Below are 17215 nucleotides of genomic sequence, written 5' to 3' on the forward strand. Positions count from 1 at the left end.
TTCTCCATCAGTCCTCGGTCTGGCTCCCAGGACATCCCCAACTATACTGCCCATTTAGGCTTCAGCTGCACAGCCCTTTAACTGCAGTGTATGGCATGCTACCCGGTGACAAAAGTGTTGGGTCTCATCCCTCTCCCCTGCACATAATGCTTTTGTTTGCTTCACCTGAGACAGCTGGGTTTCTGTGCACTGAATAAAGGATAGGCCCATCTAGCACCTTTTGGATACTGTCCACCAAGCCTTGACGTCAACCTATGCAAAACACGAAGAGGAAGCAATGCAGTGCTGCCCAATAAAAAAAAAAAAAAATTATCTAGGGAGCCCCTTGGTATCCTTTGAAATACCTTGAAATCCTTTCAAGGACAACCACTAATTCATGGCGAGCCAAGTAAGCACCTCGGGTTTTCACTTACCCAGAAAAATCTTGCTTTTTAGCAAAGAATTCCAAACAAGCTACATAGAAGCGAGTATTACAAGAACTAATTTTCAGAAAAATGGTTAAAAATGCACAATTAATAGTAGCAAAAAGAAACAGACCTCTACAGCACTTGGAGTTCTCTCAGTATTTCAAAAACAGAAAGTGCAAAAAACATCCTTATGTCAGGAATGCCGTTTCAACTTTGTCTTTGGTATTCCACAGTCAGACTACATTCCTGTTAAAGGTCTAGAACCAGGTGAATGGTAAAAACCTCAGGATCTCCTGTGGTGATGGTTCTCACCATAAACACCCTCTAAGGACATCTGCTGCAAATTGTTATTTACTAAGTATTGGTCCAGTTATTAGACAAAAACCCCACATCTACACAAGAAGCTCAGCTAGAACCTGGAACAGGCTGCCAAAGACTCCTTTCAGCTCCAGGCAATCTATCAAGGCACTCAATGCATGAGTCTGGAAGGTAAAAGGGCAGGGCAGCTACAAATGCTCTCCAGCCTTGTCACAAGCAAAAGTAACTTCACTCCTGTGGACTCTCACTGCCTGACTCTGCCTGCTGGACACCAAAAGTGAAGTCAAGCACAGAAGAAGCACTCACAGAGCAAGTGGGATGGTTTTTGTGTCAACAAGAACCTAGAGACCTCTGCACACAGGTGTTGCCCGAACAGAAACACAAAACCCGTAAGCTTTGTGCGGTGCTTTATTGAAGGCCCGGGAGTCTGGGGACCCCAGTCCCAAATCAGAGCTCCAATGCTACTAATACATCAATCTCCTTATATACTACAGTTTGTTACAGATTTCTCCAAGTAACGGACGCCCCCCCCAACAATTCCCTTTCTTAGCAACTGGCTTCTTGTGAAACACACGATATACTCCTTAAGCTACAAACAAGACTATAAATCAGGTACCTATCATGATTTCCAGTACATTGTATGCAGATCAACATTCTTGCTTCCCTCCCTGATTAAACATTCGTTACGGTTGCTTGAATACTATGGTTACACATTCCAAAGGTTACACCACACTTCAAACAGCTACTAATTCCTACATACTATACTTTACAAAATTTCTACATTTAAATGATTTCCAACACAGGCACAGCAGGGGTTGGACATGGCAAGTGCTCTGTTTATCTAAGCAGATCAGTTATTCCTGCCAAGACCAAGAAAAAGAGCACAAAAGAAGTTCAGGCACAGCTGAAAGAGACAATTAGTGTAAAAAGGAGTTGCTTTATTCAAGGGAAATATAAATTTATTCTGTAATGGCACCTATGCAGCCAAGACATCACCTCCTTAAGGGCAGCAAAATCTACCACAGAACAAAATGCTGGAGGTTTTGTTGTGCCGGATGAAGAAGAGGAAGGGGTGATCAGCAGTGAATTCCGGAACTCTCAGTGCACAGCAGTTCATCACCACTGCAGCTGTGGCAGCAGCTGCTTCAGTGCCTTCTTCATTGACTTCCACAAAGGATTTGTGAACCACTTCAGAGAGCACCAGCTTGTTCCCAGATGAGATTCCTGAGAAGTCTGCCTTGCCCATCTCAAAGGCATCAGGCATTCCCATGCTTCTTAAAATAGGTTTCAGATCATAATCTTCTTCCAGTTTAAATCTGGGTAAAGACACCCTCATGTGTGCAGACTTCATCATTTCTGGACTGATCCAACCCATCAGCTTCTCATGTGTAAGTTCTCTTTCCAGCTGAAGAAAAATCAAAAATTTACTTAATTACAGTGGGAATTGAGTCAATATTACACAGCCAAAGTAGATATTTCTGTGTGTTTCTTCACATAGCACATAACATTCCTCTTTTTTTTTCCTATGGATTAAGCATGAACACGGTGGAGGCTTAAATTTTTGATATGGGAATAAAAGGCACACAAAACTTTATTCATAAACTCCTGGTGGAGAGTGCCAAAGAGCCCAAACTAGTATCCTACCCTCAGCACAAAAGAGATCCTGCCCTTTCCTCTGAGCCTCTTTCCAGACCGTGAGCCACACACCACCTGCCAGCTGCTCAGCACAGAAGACCTACAGGACAAGCCACAGGACTTCCAAGGAGCCCACCCAAAATCCCCCTCTGCACATTCCATCCCCACCATACTGTGCCTTCACCACACCCACAGCTGACCTCTGCTCCTGACCAGGGCCAGCTCTTCTTCCAGTTCCGCTGCCCAAGGGAGCAGCACACAGCCTGAGCAGCAAGGACATAGCAGGGGCTGTCACATTGGGGACAGGGAGCAGAGGGACATTTCCGCCGGCCTCCAGCACCAGCGACACAATTGCTCTGGAACTGAACTGCAGGTCTCTGTGAAATATCAGGCTTTCTTCCCTGAAGGATTCAGGCTGTCTTTGCCCTCAGCTCAACTACTTACTCTTTCCAAGCCTGTGGAGCCATCCTGGATTGCATTAGGCAGCAGGATGATCATGCTCACTTCATTACCCACATAGGGGAGCTCAAGGATTTTGGTCTGGAAGTCTCCAATGTAGGTCATGTTAAAATTTGCCTCCTTGAACATCATCTGCACAGGTCTGGTTTCATTCTAGAAATCAAGAGATGCCAACAGTTAGTGCTGAGCTTCTCTGCCTGTCTCAAACTACAAAGCAGGCAGCAAGTTAGTCATGGTCTTTTAGGGTTTTACCAAAGGGAACTGATCACACATTGATCTACAGCAGCCTTACTGACTGCAGCCCTACCACTGCCTTTTGTAAAGCACATGGTAAAACCTGGCCAGGTGCACAGTAACACACAATATTCCACCACAACTCAAAAGGAAATTACTCATCAGCCCTATATCATGTTGGTGTTGCAACTGGAAACTTGGTTCTAAACTTTCATTAGTGCAGGGAATAGAAAATGGAACATTGTCTCTGGATACTGCTGCCAGCTTTTTCAACAGATTCCAACAGGGAGAGAGCAAAGTGGCAGGAACCGAGTCAGTCCAGCAGTCTCTGAAGCGCTGTAGGGCTAGTCAGGGATGAGCAAAAACATTCTCTTATAAATAAGTTATATCAGCACTTTCAAATATTCTTGGATTTATTTCACCATTGCAGGGGGAACAGTTTCCAGACAGACACGAGGGCTTCAGTTTTCCTCAATGGTTGCTTCAAGCAGGTGAGTTAAGGAGGGCACATTACCAGGTCTTGTTCATGACTCCTGGAGGCCAACCCAGAGCTGCAAAGAATCCTGAGGGGCAGCCATGGCCTGCCCATGCCCAGGAACAAGTCCTCCTCAAGAGCAATTCTAAAAACAAGACAGCAGAGCAGATCTTCAAAGGAAATTTGCTTTTCCATTTATTTTGGATTGCCTCAGGGACAGAAATGCAGCAAGGAAGCTCTGACTGAAGCAGACTGAAATTCACAAACTTTCACAACTGTCTTTGTGCTATATGAAAGGTTCCAGTAATTATGTGAAAGTTCAGAGAAACTCAGCAAAGAGAGACTTCCAATGAAAGGGAGGGGGCATAAGGAATTGCAGACAGCCTATCCAAGGTAACCCTGACTGAAAGATCTAATTTCTTCTTAAAGGTGTTCATTACATACAACATCCACCTAACAGTCTATTGTCAGCATTTCAGCACATCATACCTTATTAATTTGGAATGGCCTCTCTCTGGTACTCTGTTTGTTGAACTGCTCTTCCCACTTGCCTTTGAAATAGATGGCATTCACCAACACAAGCCTGGTCAGGGAATCAAGAATTCCCTCTGCCAACAGGTTCTGAATTTTACCTTTATGACACAAAAGAAAAAACACTAATTAAGAGGTTGAAGTGGATCTAATTACTATCCAAGGTAGTATCAAGTCTGTATTAAATGCACAGTTGAGAATTATGTGCCAGACACAGCAATAGCTCACCATTTCAGTTGGTTGAATTCACAATCCTCTAGCCTGAACTAGGTGTTTACCCAAACCATGGCTCCCATTAAACACAACTGGGCACTTGGAAAAGCACTCACCTTCAGTCCTTTCCTCTACCCAGCCATTGATTTGTTTCCTGGAATCCTCCCAGGCATGCAGGAAGTCCATCTGTTCCAGGCCAGCATGGTAGGACTTCTGACTGGACTCTATAAATGACTAACAGGGACATTCACAACAGATTTTCAGCAAGGGATTTACTCTCATTCAGACACAGATGATGCTTACATTCCCCAAGGAAATCTGCCAGCTTTTCTCCCCCAGCTTCATACAGAGCCATTAAACTTCTGGCCGACAAGATCCTACTAGGACTTATACCACTGATGCACTGTACTACAAACTTGTGCACCTCATTGATAATAATGGGGGGTGGTTTTTTCTTGTATTCATTTTGAGCTGCAGGGGCATGACATATGATTTTATATGCTTTCTTTGTAAGACTTTTGCTAAGAGATACATCAGCCATTTGTCCCACAGCCAAATGTATGAATGGATCACAGAATCCGCAAGTGTAGAGACTGATGGATTTTATCCTGCTTGGTATCACTTGTCCACTTAGAACACAAAATATTTAAAAAGAGATTCTCCACCAGGTTCACACACCAGGCTCTCGCAGAATCTATTGCAATCCGGGCTCCCAGCACAGAAACATTGGAAAGCAAACCCCAAAGCCTGCCGTGACCTCCAGAGGAAAGAGGTAGCAAGCCCATTATCCCAAGCATCCTGACAAATTTACTGGCTACTTACTGGAAGAAACTCCAAGGTCTTTTCTCCATAGAGCCGGTTTGCAGTTCTCAGGATGTATTTGGTGTTTGGATCATTAATTTCAGACAGAAGGGACTGATACCCATTGTGAGCATCCTGGGCATTCTTCAGAGAGAGCACCTGCACAAAGACAACATCCAAAGTGTCCTTACCTTTTCTAAACACACTTGCTTCAGCGTGATTGTTTTTATATTAAAATTACATTTAAGTTAAAAACTGTGACTTGAAGCCACAAGATTTTTTTCACCACACCTCCCATCTGGAGCTTATCATGCAAGGCATATCAGATGTACCCACCAAGGTATTGCACAAGTCAGAAACTAGGGAGCAGCAGAGTCAGCAGTCCTGATTTTCCTTCCCTCAAGCCAAGCCCTACAGGATCACAGAATGGCTCAGGTGGGAAGGGACCTGTGGGGACAATCTGCTACAAAGCCCTGCCCAAGCAGGGACACCTAGAGCTGGTAGCTCAGACTGTGTCCAGATCGATTATGGGTATCTCCAATTATGGCAACAACATAGGTTTCTGAGAAATTTGTATATAGTACATGGAAACAAGATCTGAGCTTATACTCCTTTCCTACGTTGCAATGGAAGCAAACATCCAAACCAAAATGACTCATCCTGCAATTCAAATAGTCACTTCCTACATAAAACACATGCCAAGAGATATTTGCTACCTGAGCAAATTTTTAAAAAGGAATAAATCAAAATGCACTTACCAGTTTGAAATGCAGACTGTGGAATTTTTTAAATATATTTATGTGCCTGGCTTCATTTTCAAAACATGTCTCATATGATTTTAAGCCCAAGCAAGCAAGGAAAAGAAAATAAGTTGTGTAGCTACCAAGTGATCAATTAAAAAGTTCAGGTACATGCTAATTACAACTCAAGATCAGTCTCAAAAACCATAAAATAACCCACAAAGTAAATCCAGAAACCTCTTCATTTTATAATGAAGGAATCCCACACTTCAAAAACAATGAAAATTGATTCCCCTTACAAACACAGCAGCAGAAGAGCTCTGATCTCTCACACCACAGTGATATTCACAGTTTACAACACAAGCATTTCAGACTGGATGACACATCTGATCCTCATATGATCCCATCTAATGCAATCCATTTTAACTTTCTTTTGACCTACCTTGCTTATTTGGGCTTCAGTGTTACCTCTTGAACCCAGCAAAACCATAGACAAAGCAGAAGAAATGCTCAATGGCGAAAAGAACACATTCTGCCCACTTTTCTTCTCACACAGCTTTCTGAACAGCTCCACAGCAAAAGTGCTGTTTGCTGCACAGAGGCTTTCCATGCTTCCGAGCCTGGGACAGAAAACACAGAACGAGAATGGAACAAATTTATCTGAATGCAAATCAGTTGTCTCCCTTCTACACTTCCCAGCATAAAGTAGGCAGAAAAGGTTGGAAAGTTATCTGCTCACTGGAGACTGATTTGGTTCCATAAGCACCTGAGATCCCAAACTACACATTTGAGCTATTTCACCAATTTTGAGTCAACTTCTTAATTTCAATCCCATACTCACACAGTGTGACTTCTTTTGAGGTGATCAGGCACAACAGCATTCTGGTCAGGACATATGGAAAGAAGTCTGTCTTGACTTCACACAGAAAATATTTTCCCTTCATTGCACCACCAGAGTCAAAGGCAGGCACTGGAACAGCAGAATTACCAACTCTTACCTTCTCTAAGTCTACAGTCCTGCAGTGCTACCTGCAGCTTGCTTCCACCTGTGCACACTGGGTTTTAAACCTGCCAGCCAGGCTGGGACAAGTCAGCAGAAGGACTTTGTCTAAAAGCAAGAAAAGTAGCAGGAATTTCATTGTCACTGAAACATGCTTTCACCAAAAAATAAGAAAAAATCCCCCACAAACAAATCCAAAAAAAGCACAATAAGAAATCCCAAACAAACTCAAATCTTCTCCCGTACCAAGCAAATATCAGTCACATTATAATAGCATATTTCTTCCCCACATTACCAACAACTTTACGTATGACTCCAAGTTAATGGCACTATATCTAAAAGAAAACTTCCTTGCATTATAACTGGAAATTGGAAGGATTTGTGCTGGCAAATCCACGTTCAAGTTCTTCAGACTCACAGACCACACACCCTCACAAATGTAACTCACACAGCGCCTTCCCCCACACTTCTTGAAGGAGAACTGGCAGATTTGCTGCTTCCCTTCAGACCCAAATGCGGGGAGGAGTTTACATCAGAGTTGGGGGATTTCCTGCACTGCCCACCCACAGAAATTCCAATTATCACCGGCAGCTCTCTCCGGCAGACCCACAATGGGCACGGCAGCACTGCCATGGTCTTTTAGCAAGCCCCGTGCTAAAGAAAACACCAGCACCTCCCGACCCAGCCTCTAAACCGATACCCCGGGGGTGCCTTCACTTTCCTTTCCTTCCACCGCCCGTGCGAGCCGCGCACCCAAAGCCCTCCACAGCCCGCACCCCTCGCTGCCCGAGAAGCGCTGCGATTTCGGGCAGCCAGGCAACATTTCCGCCTCTCACCCCGACACCGCCCCGTTCCCGTAGGATGCCCCGAGGGCGGGGACAGCGCGGGGGCTGCCCCGGGCCCCTCCCGCCCCGCGCAGCCCCAGCGCAGCCCAGGCCGCTTGGCCGCGTCCCTGCCCGGCCGGCGACAAGCGCGGAGACAGCGCCCGCCCGGGCCGGGCCAGCCACACCGGACCCCGCCGGCCTCTGCGAGAAGTCGCTTCCCTCTGCGCCAGCCCGACAAATCCTTGTAGAATCTAGGACTGAAAAAGGAGAAAAAGACCCATGCAGCGCTTACACTTCTTTTATTATTCCAGCAACAAGACCCAGAAGATATATCCCAATGCAAGGAAAGCTGTCACATCTCTGTCTTTGGTATTATTGTGGTAAACTGTGGTGTTTAAGAAAATATTAACAGGATAAAGATATAAGAGTAGCAAACAGAAAAAAAGAAAAATTAAGACTTTCTCCTTCAAATATTGCATAGGCACCATGTGCTGCTTTATTTCGTTCTTTGCTAAAGGACCACAACCAGGGGACAGGGAATAAACCCAGGTGTCCTGGAGTGATGAAACAAAGGTACTCACACCACAAATACATCACAGGGACATCTGCTACAAAAGCATCCTTTCATTCTCATTCTTGCCTAAGTGGTAGTCCAGCTGTTAGTCAAAACCCCACCTATGCAGCATGTTCAGCCATACTTGGAACAGGCTGCCAAAAACTCCTTTCAGCTCCAGGCAGTCTATCAAGGCACTCAATGCATGTGACTGGAAGGTAAAAGGGCAGGGCAGCTACAGATGTGCTCCAGCCTGGGCACAAGCAAAAGTAACTTCACTCCTGTGGACTCTCACTGCCTGACCCTGCCTGCTGGACACCAAAAGTGAAGTCAAGCACAGAAGAAGCGCTCACAGAGCAAGTGGGATGGATTTTGTGTCAGCCAGAACCTGGAGACCTCTGCACACAGGCACAGCAGGGGTTGGACATGGCAAGTGCTCTGTTTATCTAAGCAGATCAGTTATTCCTGCCAAGCCCTAAATCAAGACCACAGAAGAAGCTTTAGGCACAGCCAAAAGAGACAATTAGTGCAGAATGAGTCACCCTGTTCCATGGAAATACAAATTTATTGTTTGAAGGCAACTATGCAGCCAAGTCATCTTTTCCTTAGGGGCAGCAAAATCTGCCACAGAACAAAATGCTGGAGGTTTTGTTGTGCCGGATGAAGAAGAGGAAGGGGTGATCAGCAGTGAATTCTGGAACTCTCAATGCACAGCGCATCATCATCACTGCAGCTGTGGCAGCAGCTGCTTCAGTGCCTTCTTCATTGACTTCCACAAAGGATTTGTGAACCACTTCAGAGAGCACCAGCTCGTTCCCAGATGACATTCCTGAGAAGTCTGCCTTGCCCATCTCAAATGCATCAGGCATTCCCATGCTGCTCAGAAGGGGTTTCAGATCATAATTTTCTTCCAGTTTAAATCTGGGTAAAGACACCCTCACTTTTGTAGAGTCCATCATTTCAGGATTGATCCAATCTATTAGCTTCTCGTATGTAAGTTCTTTCTCCAGCTGAAAAAATATTTTAAATTTACTTAATTACAATGAGAATTGAATCAGTGTTACACTTGCAAAAGAACTGATTATGTGATTTGCTTACATACTGCATAAGAATCATCTTTTTTTACCTAGTTAGTGTTTCTCAAGCCAAAACTGCAAATTATACCTGTCACTAGAGCATACTGCCCCTGCCAAGATCAATACCTGATGTTTTTTCTGATCGCTATAATAGGGATTAATCTCCTCCATGTAATGTTTACTTCTACAGAACATGTTAATTTGTTCAGGGATTTTTTTTTTTAATTTTTACTTATGGGACAGAAAGGCACAGAAGAACAGCTAACAAGGACCCAAAGGATCCAAACCCAGTTCTTCTGTCACTTTATCAAAGGTTCATCCTGCAGGTCAGTCAGCAGCATCATGAAAACAGTGCGTTCACAAAGGCCCTTTGCAGTCAATCTTATAAAACTTTATTCATAAACTCCTGGTGGAGAGTGCCAAAGAGCCCAAACTAGTATCCTACCCTCAGCACAAAGGAGATCCTACCCTTTCCTCTGAGCCTCTTTCCAGACCGTGAGCCACACACCACCTGCCAGCTGCTCAGCACAGAAGACCTACAGGACAAGCCACAGGACTTCCAAGGAGCCCACCCAAAATCCCCCTCTGCACATTCCATCCCCACCATACTGTGCCTTCACCACACCCACAGCTGACCTCTGCTCCTGACCAGGGCCAGCTCTTCTTCCAGAGCTGCTGCCCAAGGGAGCAGCACACAGCCTGAGCAGCAAGGACATAGCAGGGGCTGTCACACTGGGGACAGGGAGCAGAGGGACGTTTCTGCCGGCCTCCAGCACCAGCGACACAATTGCTCTGGAACTGAACTGCAGGTCTCTGTGCAATATCAGGCTTTCTTCCCTGAAGGATTCAGGCTGTCTTTGCACGCAGCTCAGCTACTTACTCTTTCCAAGCCTGTGGAGCCATCCTGGATTGCATCAGGCAGCAGGATGATCATGCTCACTTCATTACCCACATAGGGGAGCTCAAGGATTTTGGTCTGGTAGTCTCCAATGTAGGTCATGTTAAAATTTGCCTCCTTGAACATCATCTGCACAGGTCTGGATTCATTCTAGAAATCAAGAGATGCCAACAGTTAGTGCCGAGTTCTCTGCCTGTCTCAAACTATGAAGCACGTAGCTAGTTAGTCAAGGTCTTTCAGGGTTTTACCAAAGGGAACTGAACACAGACCACAGAGCACAGACACCACACTGTCGTTTGTAAATAACTAAAATTTCTGAGATTTCCTTTTTAATTATTAATGTAAAAATGTTTGGGAAAATTCCTTTAAGGTAAATACATGTCCTCACCCTTTTGTTGACTTAAGAACCAGTGACAACAACTAAAGTGAGCTAGTAATAATCAGGGGCTTTGTTCTTAGGAATAAATGAGTAAGGTATTTCAGTGTATGTGTTGTTAGTCCTTGTGGTTCTGTGCGGCTATAACAAAAACTTACAATATTTTAAAATGTATATACTAAAGCTATCAAGAAAGGATATTATTATGAATTCTTAAAAGCCATAAGGATAATAATAAGGGAAGAGATTTTATTCTCATTTTCATTATCTGCTCTCTCACTCCATTTCCACATGGAACATCAGCTACCATTGTTTACATCATTATTTTCCTTCTTCTCAGTTTCACTGCTTTCTCCCTTCCCTTCATGAGATTGTTGCATAAGTAGCTTTTTGTAATTAAAGTAGTGCCCACTGCAATAATGCCCAGAAAGAATATGGCAGAAATTATATTGAGGCAGCAATGACACATAAAAAGGATTGATAAGCAAAAGGAAAGCCACACAGCAATAGAAAATCATCCAGTGACTCAGAAGAAGTGCAAGAGTCACAGAAATAATTTCAGAAGATGTTGGAAATGTACCTGGGATCTCAAAACAACTCTGTGTTACTGAACAGCATGTACAATAACTAGCTTAAGGTTTCACCTTACAGCTGGCATTTCCAATTGTTCACAGAGGACAAGGTGTCAGGAACCAAGCCAGTCCAGCAGGCTCTGAAGTGCTCTTGTACAGAGTATGGGGTTAACAGTAACACACCCTTATATAAAAGTGTAAGTAGCATTTAAAAGCCTTCCTGGATTTATCTGAAAACTGCGGGGAGGGACAGTTTCCAGACAGTCATGAGGGCTTCAATTTTCCTCAGTGGTTGCTTCAAGCAGGTGAGTTAAGGAGGGCACATTACCAGGTCTTGTTCATGACTCCCGGAGGCCAACCCAGAGCTGCAAGGAATCCTGAGGGGCAGCCATGGCCTGCCCATGCCCAGGAACAAGTCCTCCTCAGAAGCACTGATCTACTTCTAAAATCAAGACTGCACAGAACACAGATCTTCAAAGGAAATTTGGTTTCCATTTATTTTGGATTGCCTCTGAGGCAGAAATGCAGCAAGGAAGCTCTGACTGAAGCAGACTGAAATTCACAAACTTTCACACCTGTCTTTGTGCTATATGAAAGGTTCCAGTAATTATGTGAAAGTTCAGAGAAACTCAGCAAAGAGAGACTTCCAATGAAAGGGATGGGGCATAAGGAATTGCAGACAGCCTATCCAAGGTAACCCTGACTGAAAGGTCTAATTTCTTCTTAAAGGTGTTCATTACATAAAACATCCACCTAACAGAGTATTGTCAGCATTTCAGCACATCATACCTTATTAATTTGGAATGGCCTCTCTCTGGTACTCTGTTTGTTGAACTGCTCTTCCCAGTTGCCTTTGAAATAGATGGCATTCACCAACACAAGCCTGGTCAGGGAATCGAGAATTCCCTCTGCCAACAGGTTCTGAATTTTACCTTTATGACACAAAAGAAAAAAATCACGTTTTTCAATAATTGGAAATGTATCTAATTATTATCCAAGATATTATCTGCTCTGCATTTAATACACAATAGAGAAGAGAATTGTGTGCAAGACACAGCAATAGCTCACCATTTGAGTTGGTTGAATTCACAATCCTCTAGCCTGAACTAGGTGTTTACCCAAACCATGGCTCCCATTAAACACAGCTGGGCACTTGGAAAAGCACTCACCTTCAGTCCTTTCCTCTACCCAGCCATTGATTTGTTTCCTGGAATCCTCCCAGGCATGCAGAAAGTCCATCTGTTCCAGGCCAGCATGGTAGGACTTCTGACTGGACTCTATAAATGACTAACAGGGACATTCACAACAGATTTTCAGCAAGGGATTTACTCTCATTCAGACACAGATGATGCTTACATTCCCCAAGGAAATCTGCCAGCTTTTCTCCCCCAGCTTCATACAGAGCCATTAAACTTCTGGCCGACAAGATCCTACTAGGACTTATACCACTTCTTTGAACTAGGAATTGTTATTAAATCAATGGCTTATGTACTGTAGAACAAACGTGTGCATTCATTTAAATAAATTCATTTAAAATGATATGGCTATTTTTCTCCTGTTTTTATTTTGTGCTTCTGGAACATGACATATGATTTTATAAGTCTGTTTATCAGACTTTTGTTAAAAGATACATCAACCACTTGTCCCACAGCCAAATGTATGAATGGATCACAGAATCCGCAAGTGTAGACACTGATGGATTTTACCCCGATTTGCCATATTCAGATCATGCGTTATTTAAAAAAGATTCTCCACCAGGTTCAGACACCAGGCTCTGGCAGAATCTATTGCAATCCGGGCTATCAGCACAGAAACACTGGAAACAAAACCCGAAAGCCTGCCGTGACCTCCAGAGGAAAGAGGTAGCAAGAACATTATCCCAAGCATCCTGACAAATTTACTGGCTACTTACTGGAAGAAACTCAAAGGTCTTTTCTCCATAGAGCCGGTTTGCAGTTCTCAGGATGTATTTGGTGTTTGGATCATTAATTTCAGACAGAAGGGACTGGTACCCATTGTGAGCATCCTGGGCATTCTTCAGAGAAAGCACCTGCACAAAGACAACATCTGGAGTGTTTATACAAACCATAAATTAGGGAGCAGCAGAATCAGCATTCCTGATTTTCCTTCCCTCAAGCCAAGCCCTACAGGATCACAGAATGGCTCAGGTTGGAAGGGACCTGTGGGGACAATCTGCTACAAAGCCCTGCCCAAGCAGGGACATCTACTGCCCGTAGTCCAGGATTGTGTCCAGATGGATTTTGAGTATTGACAACTATGGCAACAACCTACGTTTTTGAGAAACTTTTATTAATAGTAAATATTTTTTAAAAATTACATTTTTTTACTCATCTTTCACCTTGCAAAAGAACTGACCCAAGAACATCAGAACCAAAAGGACTGATTCTGCACTTAATTTTGTCAGGTTATATGTAAAACACATGACAAGCACCATCTGCTACCTAAGCAAGTTTAAAACAAAAAAAGTGTAAACCATGCTAACAGTTTGACTTTCAGTCACTGTGGATTTTATTTTTATGTGTCTGGCTATGTTTCGAAAACATATATTGTCTGATAGTAAGCCCGCACAAGGAAGCAGAACATAATATTTATGGAGCTAGAAACTGATCAAGCCAAATTAAAAAAAAAAAAAAAAAAGAAAAGAAAAACACATACCTCTCCATTACATATTAATGATGATCTCTCTCAAAAACCACAAAATCCCCACACAACAAAACCTGGGAAACTCTTCATTTCATAATGAAGGAATGTCCCCTTCAAAATCAATGAAAATTGATTGCCCTTATACACACAGCAGAGGAAGAGCTCTGATTTCTCACACCACAGTGACAATCACACCTGTATGTCACAGACTGGATGACACATCTGATACTCATATGATCCCATCTAATGCAATCCATTTTAACTTTCTTTTGACCTACCTTGCTTATTTGGGCTTCAGTGTTACCTCTTGAACCCAGCAAAACCATAGACAAAGCAGAAGAAATGCTCAATGGCGAAAAGAACACATTCTGCCCACTTTTCTTCTCACACAGCTTTCTGAACAGCTCCACAGCAAAAGTGCTGTTTGCTGCACAGAGGCTTTCCATGCTTCCGAGCCTAGGACATAAAACACAGAAAGAGAATGATCAAATTTCTTTGAATACAAAACAGTTATTTCTCCCTTCTACACTTCCCAGCATAAACTAGGCTGTTCTACACTTCCCAGCATAAACTAGGCAGCAAAAGTTGGAAAGTTATCTGCTCACTGGAGACTGATTTGGTGCTATAAGCACCTGAGATCCCTTACCACACATTTGAATTATTCTACCAGTTTAGAGTCAGCTTCTAAATTTCAATCCCATACCCACACAGTGTGACATCTTCTTAGGTGATCAGGCACAACAGCATTTTGTTCAGGACTTCCTGAAAGAAGTCTGTCTTGACTTCACACAGAAAATATTTTCCCTTCATTGCACCACCAGAGTCAAAGTCAGACATCGGAACAGCAGAATTACCAACTCTTACCTAAGTCTACAGTCCTTCAGTGGTACCTGCAGCTTGCTTCTACGTGTGCACGCTGGGTTTTAAACCTGCCAGCCAGGCTGGGACAAGCCAGCAGAATGACTTGGCCTACTAGATAAAAGAAGGAAAGAAAAAAATTTATGTCGCCAGCATGACAGATCACTGCAATTTCCTGCTGTATTACAAAAGAAAAAAAAATCAAAGTTCATTTTAGTTCCATTTTATTGCCTGCAACATGGCAACGCACACAATCATAAACTGTCATAGTCTGCATTCATCTGCTATAGGCAGTGAATCTGAGATTAAACACCACACCTATTAAATGAGCAATAAGTACTAGAACACTGAGTTAACCACAGATATGTATCATAAGTCATCATAAGATAAATGCTGATAGTAAAAACTATCTCTGTCTTTTATTCTTCCCATTAGGCAGGGCCTAGTGTTGACACATTGCTACCAAATACAAAACCACCACCTAATTTGTACTACTGATTCATTATCTTAGGCAGAGAGTTGAAAAGAGCAAGTTTCCACATGCATGCTTTTCAAACCAAGAAAATTTCTTGCTATCAGCTTTACTGTAAACAGTAGCAATTGAATCCTATTTCTCTTCTGCCATAACTTGAAAAAAGTACAACCAAAAAAAAGCATGCTTAGATGGAAACAATCCCCCAGTTGTGTCTGAATGAGTAATTTATGCACTGCACAGAACAAAGAAGAGACACATAGCATTCACATTGGTTTCAATGTAGACCACAATTTTCCTACTATCCCAGTATCTGCAGATTGCTGGCAATAAGGTTTTTTTGACCTCCGGGTCACAACACACAGGAACAGTGTGTTCCTGTGTGTTAACAGGAACACACTGTTAACACCAACAGGCAGTTATTTTCTAGAAAGTGTCTGTAGGGCTTCCACAACAGGCAAGAATTCACAGACAAAAGGACACAAATGACACTATTTGCCTGCCTGAAAATCAGGTGCATTTAAATAATAAATAATATTCATAAATATCCTAAATAATATTCAACAGCTGAGACACAAGGCTAGGAGTTACATCTGCACAGTCAACTATATTTTCTCTGCAGCTCAGGAGTAGCAACATAACTACAGACACCCTTCTCATCAGAGAGAATGCACAATCTGGAATCCACAGTTTCAGAGACTACACACAATGACCACACTTTAAGGAACAAAAAAACCTAATGATACATATTTGTCAGTCAATTGTAAACTGCTGCAAAGCCCTCAGTGGTCAAAGGGTTTGCTGACAGCAACTCATTCCTTACTCTGCTCTCCCCACCCTCTGCAGGTCAGCAGTGAGACACCTGTGCAGAGGTTTTGAAGCATATATTCTCAGCATATATTCTCAAATTCTCTGAATTTGAAGCATATATTCTCAGCAGTCGGCACCTATGCTTGAGGACAGTCTTTATGGACCAAAAGGCTGTATGTTAAATCAATTAGTAGACAACCACTGCAGGGCCTCGCCGTGGGGAAACCACAGCAGGGTGAAGCTCTCCTCCAGCCCACGACCCAAGAGACACTTCCCACAAAAACTACGACGTGGATCAGTGTCCGGCAAAGGAGGGCACTTCCCCACGGCGAGCCAGCTAACATCAGAGGAGTCTCAAGCTGACCCTTTCAAACTCAACCCCAGAGGGAGCTTGGGGCAGTGAGCACCAGGCCATGTCCATCTCCACAAACAAAGCCCTGCCCGTGGCACGGACATCCCTTTTCCCACGCTCTGAACCAAAGCAGGCATCCTTAACGGAAAAAGCTTCATTTAGGATTTGGAGAGGTGGGAGCGACGTTAGAACACTTGTAGGGCGAGAGCGCGGACAGCTCCTAGTGATGGCCCTTAGCACCGCAGCTCCCCCTGGGACGCAGGGAATGACACGGCCCCGCTGCTGTCGAGCTCCTGACCCCTGTGCCACTGCAGGAGCGGGGAGGGGCAGGGAGGAGCTGTCGCAGAAAGCTGAGGCACAAAAAGCCAAAGGTTTGGCTCTCCCTGGAGCGAAGAGTTCCTCTTCCGCCCCCACCCCGGGCTTGGCCCCGCGGGAGACGTCTCAACCCCGCGGTGCTCCCGGCGCTCCCAGAAGAAGCGCTCCAGCCGCACCGCAGCGGCTCCAGCTGCAAGAACCAGCTGTGTTTAGGGAACGTCACGAAAGAGAGAAGGAAAAAAAAATAGAAAATACAAAACGCAGTAAAAGCAACGCCATTCAGCTCTACTTCCTAAAAGACCCGCAAAACAAGAAAATCCTAGAAAACACAGGCACGGGCTTCCCCGTAGAAAACCTTCAGGACAACGCAGCAGCAGCAGCAACGCGGCCGCCGCACTCACCCTGCCGGCCGCCGCACTCCCTGTTCCCGGAAGCTCAGCCGAGCAGAGGGAAAGGACGGGAGCCCGGCCCCTCCCGGGATCTAGCCAGAGCCTGAGGCCCTTCACCCTTGGCCGCCGGGAACGGGAGGCGCCGCAGCCCCTCCCGGTAAAATGGCGCGGCCCCCCCGCCTCAGGGAGTCCCGGCAGCCGCCTCTCCCCTCCCCTTTGAGCTCCGCCGGCCACGGCCCGAGT

At 44.3% G+C, this 17215-nt stretch overlaps 2 protein-coding genes across 6 annotated transcripts; both read right to left on the bottom strand.

Annotated features, from left to right (window-relative positions):
* Positions 1 to 1653: 1653 nt before the first annotated feature.
* Positions 1654 to 7644, bottom strand: LOC119697562 (serpin B6-like). Of its 5 annotated transcripts, none has more exons than XM_038128470.1 (8): positions 7590 to 7644; positions 6812 to 6921; positions 6256 to 6433; positions 5095 to 5232; positions 4389 to 4506; positions 4018 to 4160; positions 2805 to 2972; positions 1654 to 2130 (listed from the first exon to the last, which is right to left on the bottom strand). In XM_038128470.1, the coding sequence occupies exons 3-8, from the start codon at positions 6421 to 6423 to the stop codon at positions 1726 to 1728; spliced, it is 1140 nt and encodes a 379-aa protein (XP_037984398.1). In that variant the 5' UTR covers positions 6424 to 6433; positions 6812 to 6921; positions 7590 to 7644; the 3' UTR covers positions 1654 to 1725. The 5 variants fall into 5 exon arrangements, with proteins under 5 accessions (XP_037984398.1, XP_037984397.1, XP_037984395.1 ...); XM_038128469.1 differs by having other exon boundaries at positions 7514 to 7639; XM_038128467.1 differs by lacking the exon at positions 7590 to 7644 and adding an exon at positions 7535 to 7566.
* Positions 7645 to 8202: 558 nt separating this feature from the next.
* LOC119697561 (serpin B6-like) lies at positions 8203 to 14775 on the bottom strand. Its single transcript, XM_038128464.1, has 7 exons — positions 14641 to 14775; positions 14055 to 14232; positions 13025 to 13162; positions 12282 to 12399; positions 11902 to 12044; positions 10147 to 10314; positions 8203 to 9200 (listed from the first exon to the last, which is right to left on the bottom strand). Exons 2-7 carry the CDS (start codon positions 14220 to 14222, stop codon positions 8796 to 8798), a joined length of 1140 nt encoding a protein of 379 aa, XP_037984392.1. The 5' UTR covers positions 14223 to 14232; positions 14641 to 14775; the 3' UTR covers positions 8203 to 8795.
* Between the last annotated feature and the right edge of the window lie 2440 nt (positions 14776 to 17215).

This window comes from Motacilla alba, chromosome 2 (genome assembly GCF_015832195.1).
Source record: "Motacilla alba alba isolate MOTALB_02 chromosome 2, Motacilla_alba_V1.0_pri, whole genome shotgun sequence".
Lineage (NCBI taxonomy): Eukaryota > Metazoa > Chordata > Aves > Passeriformes > Motacillidae > Motacilla > Motacilla alba.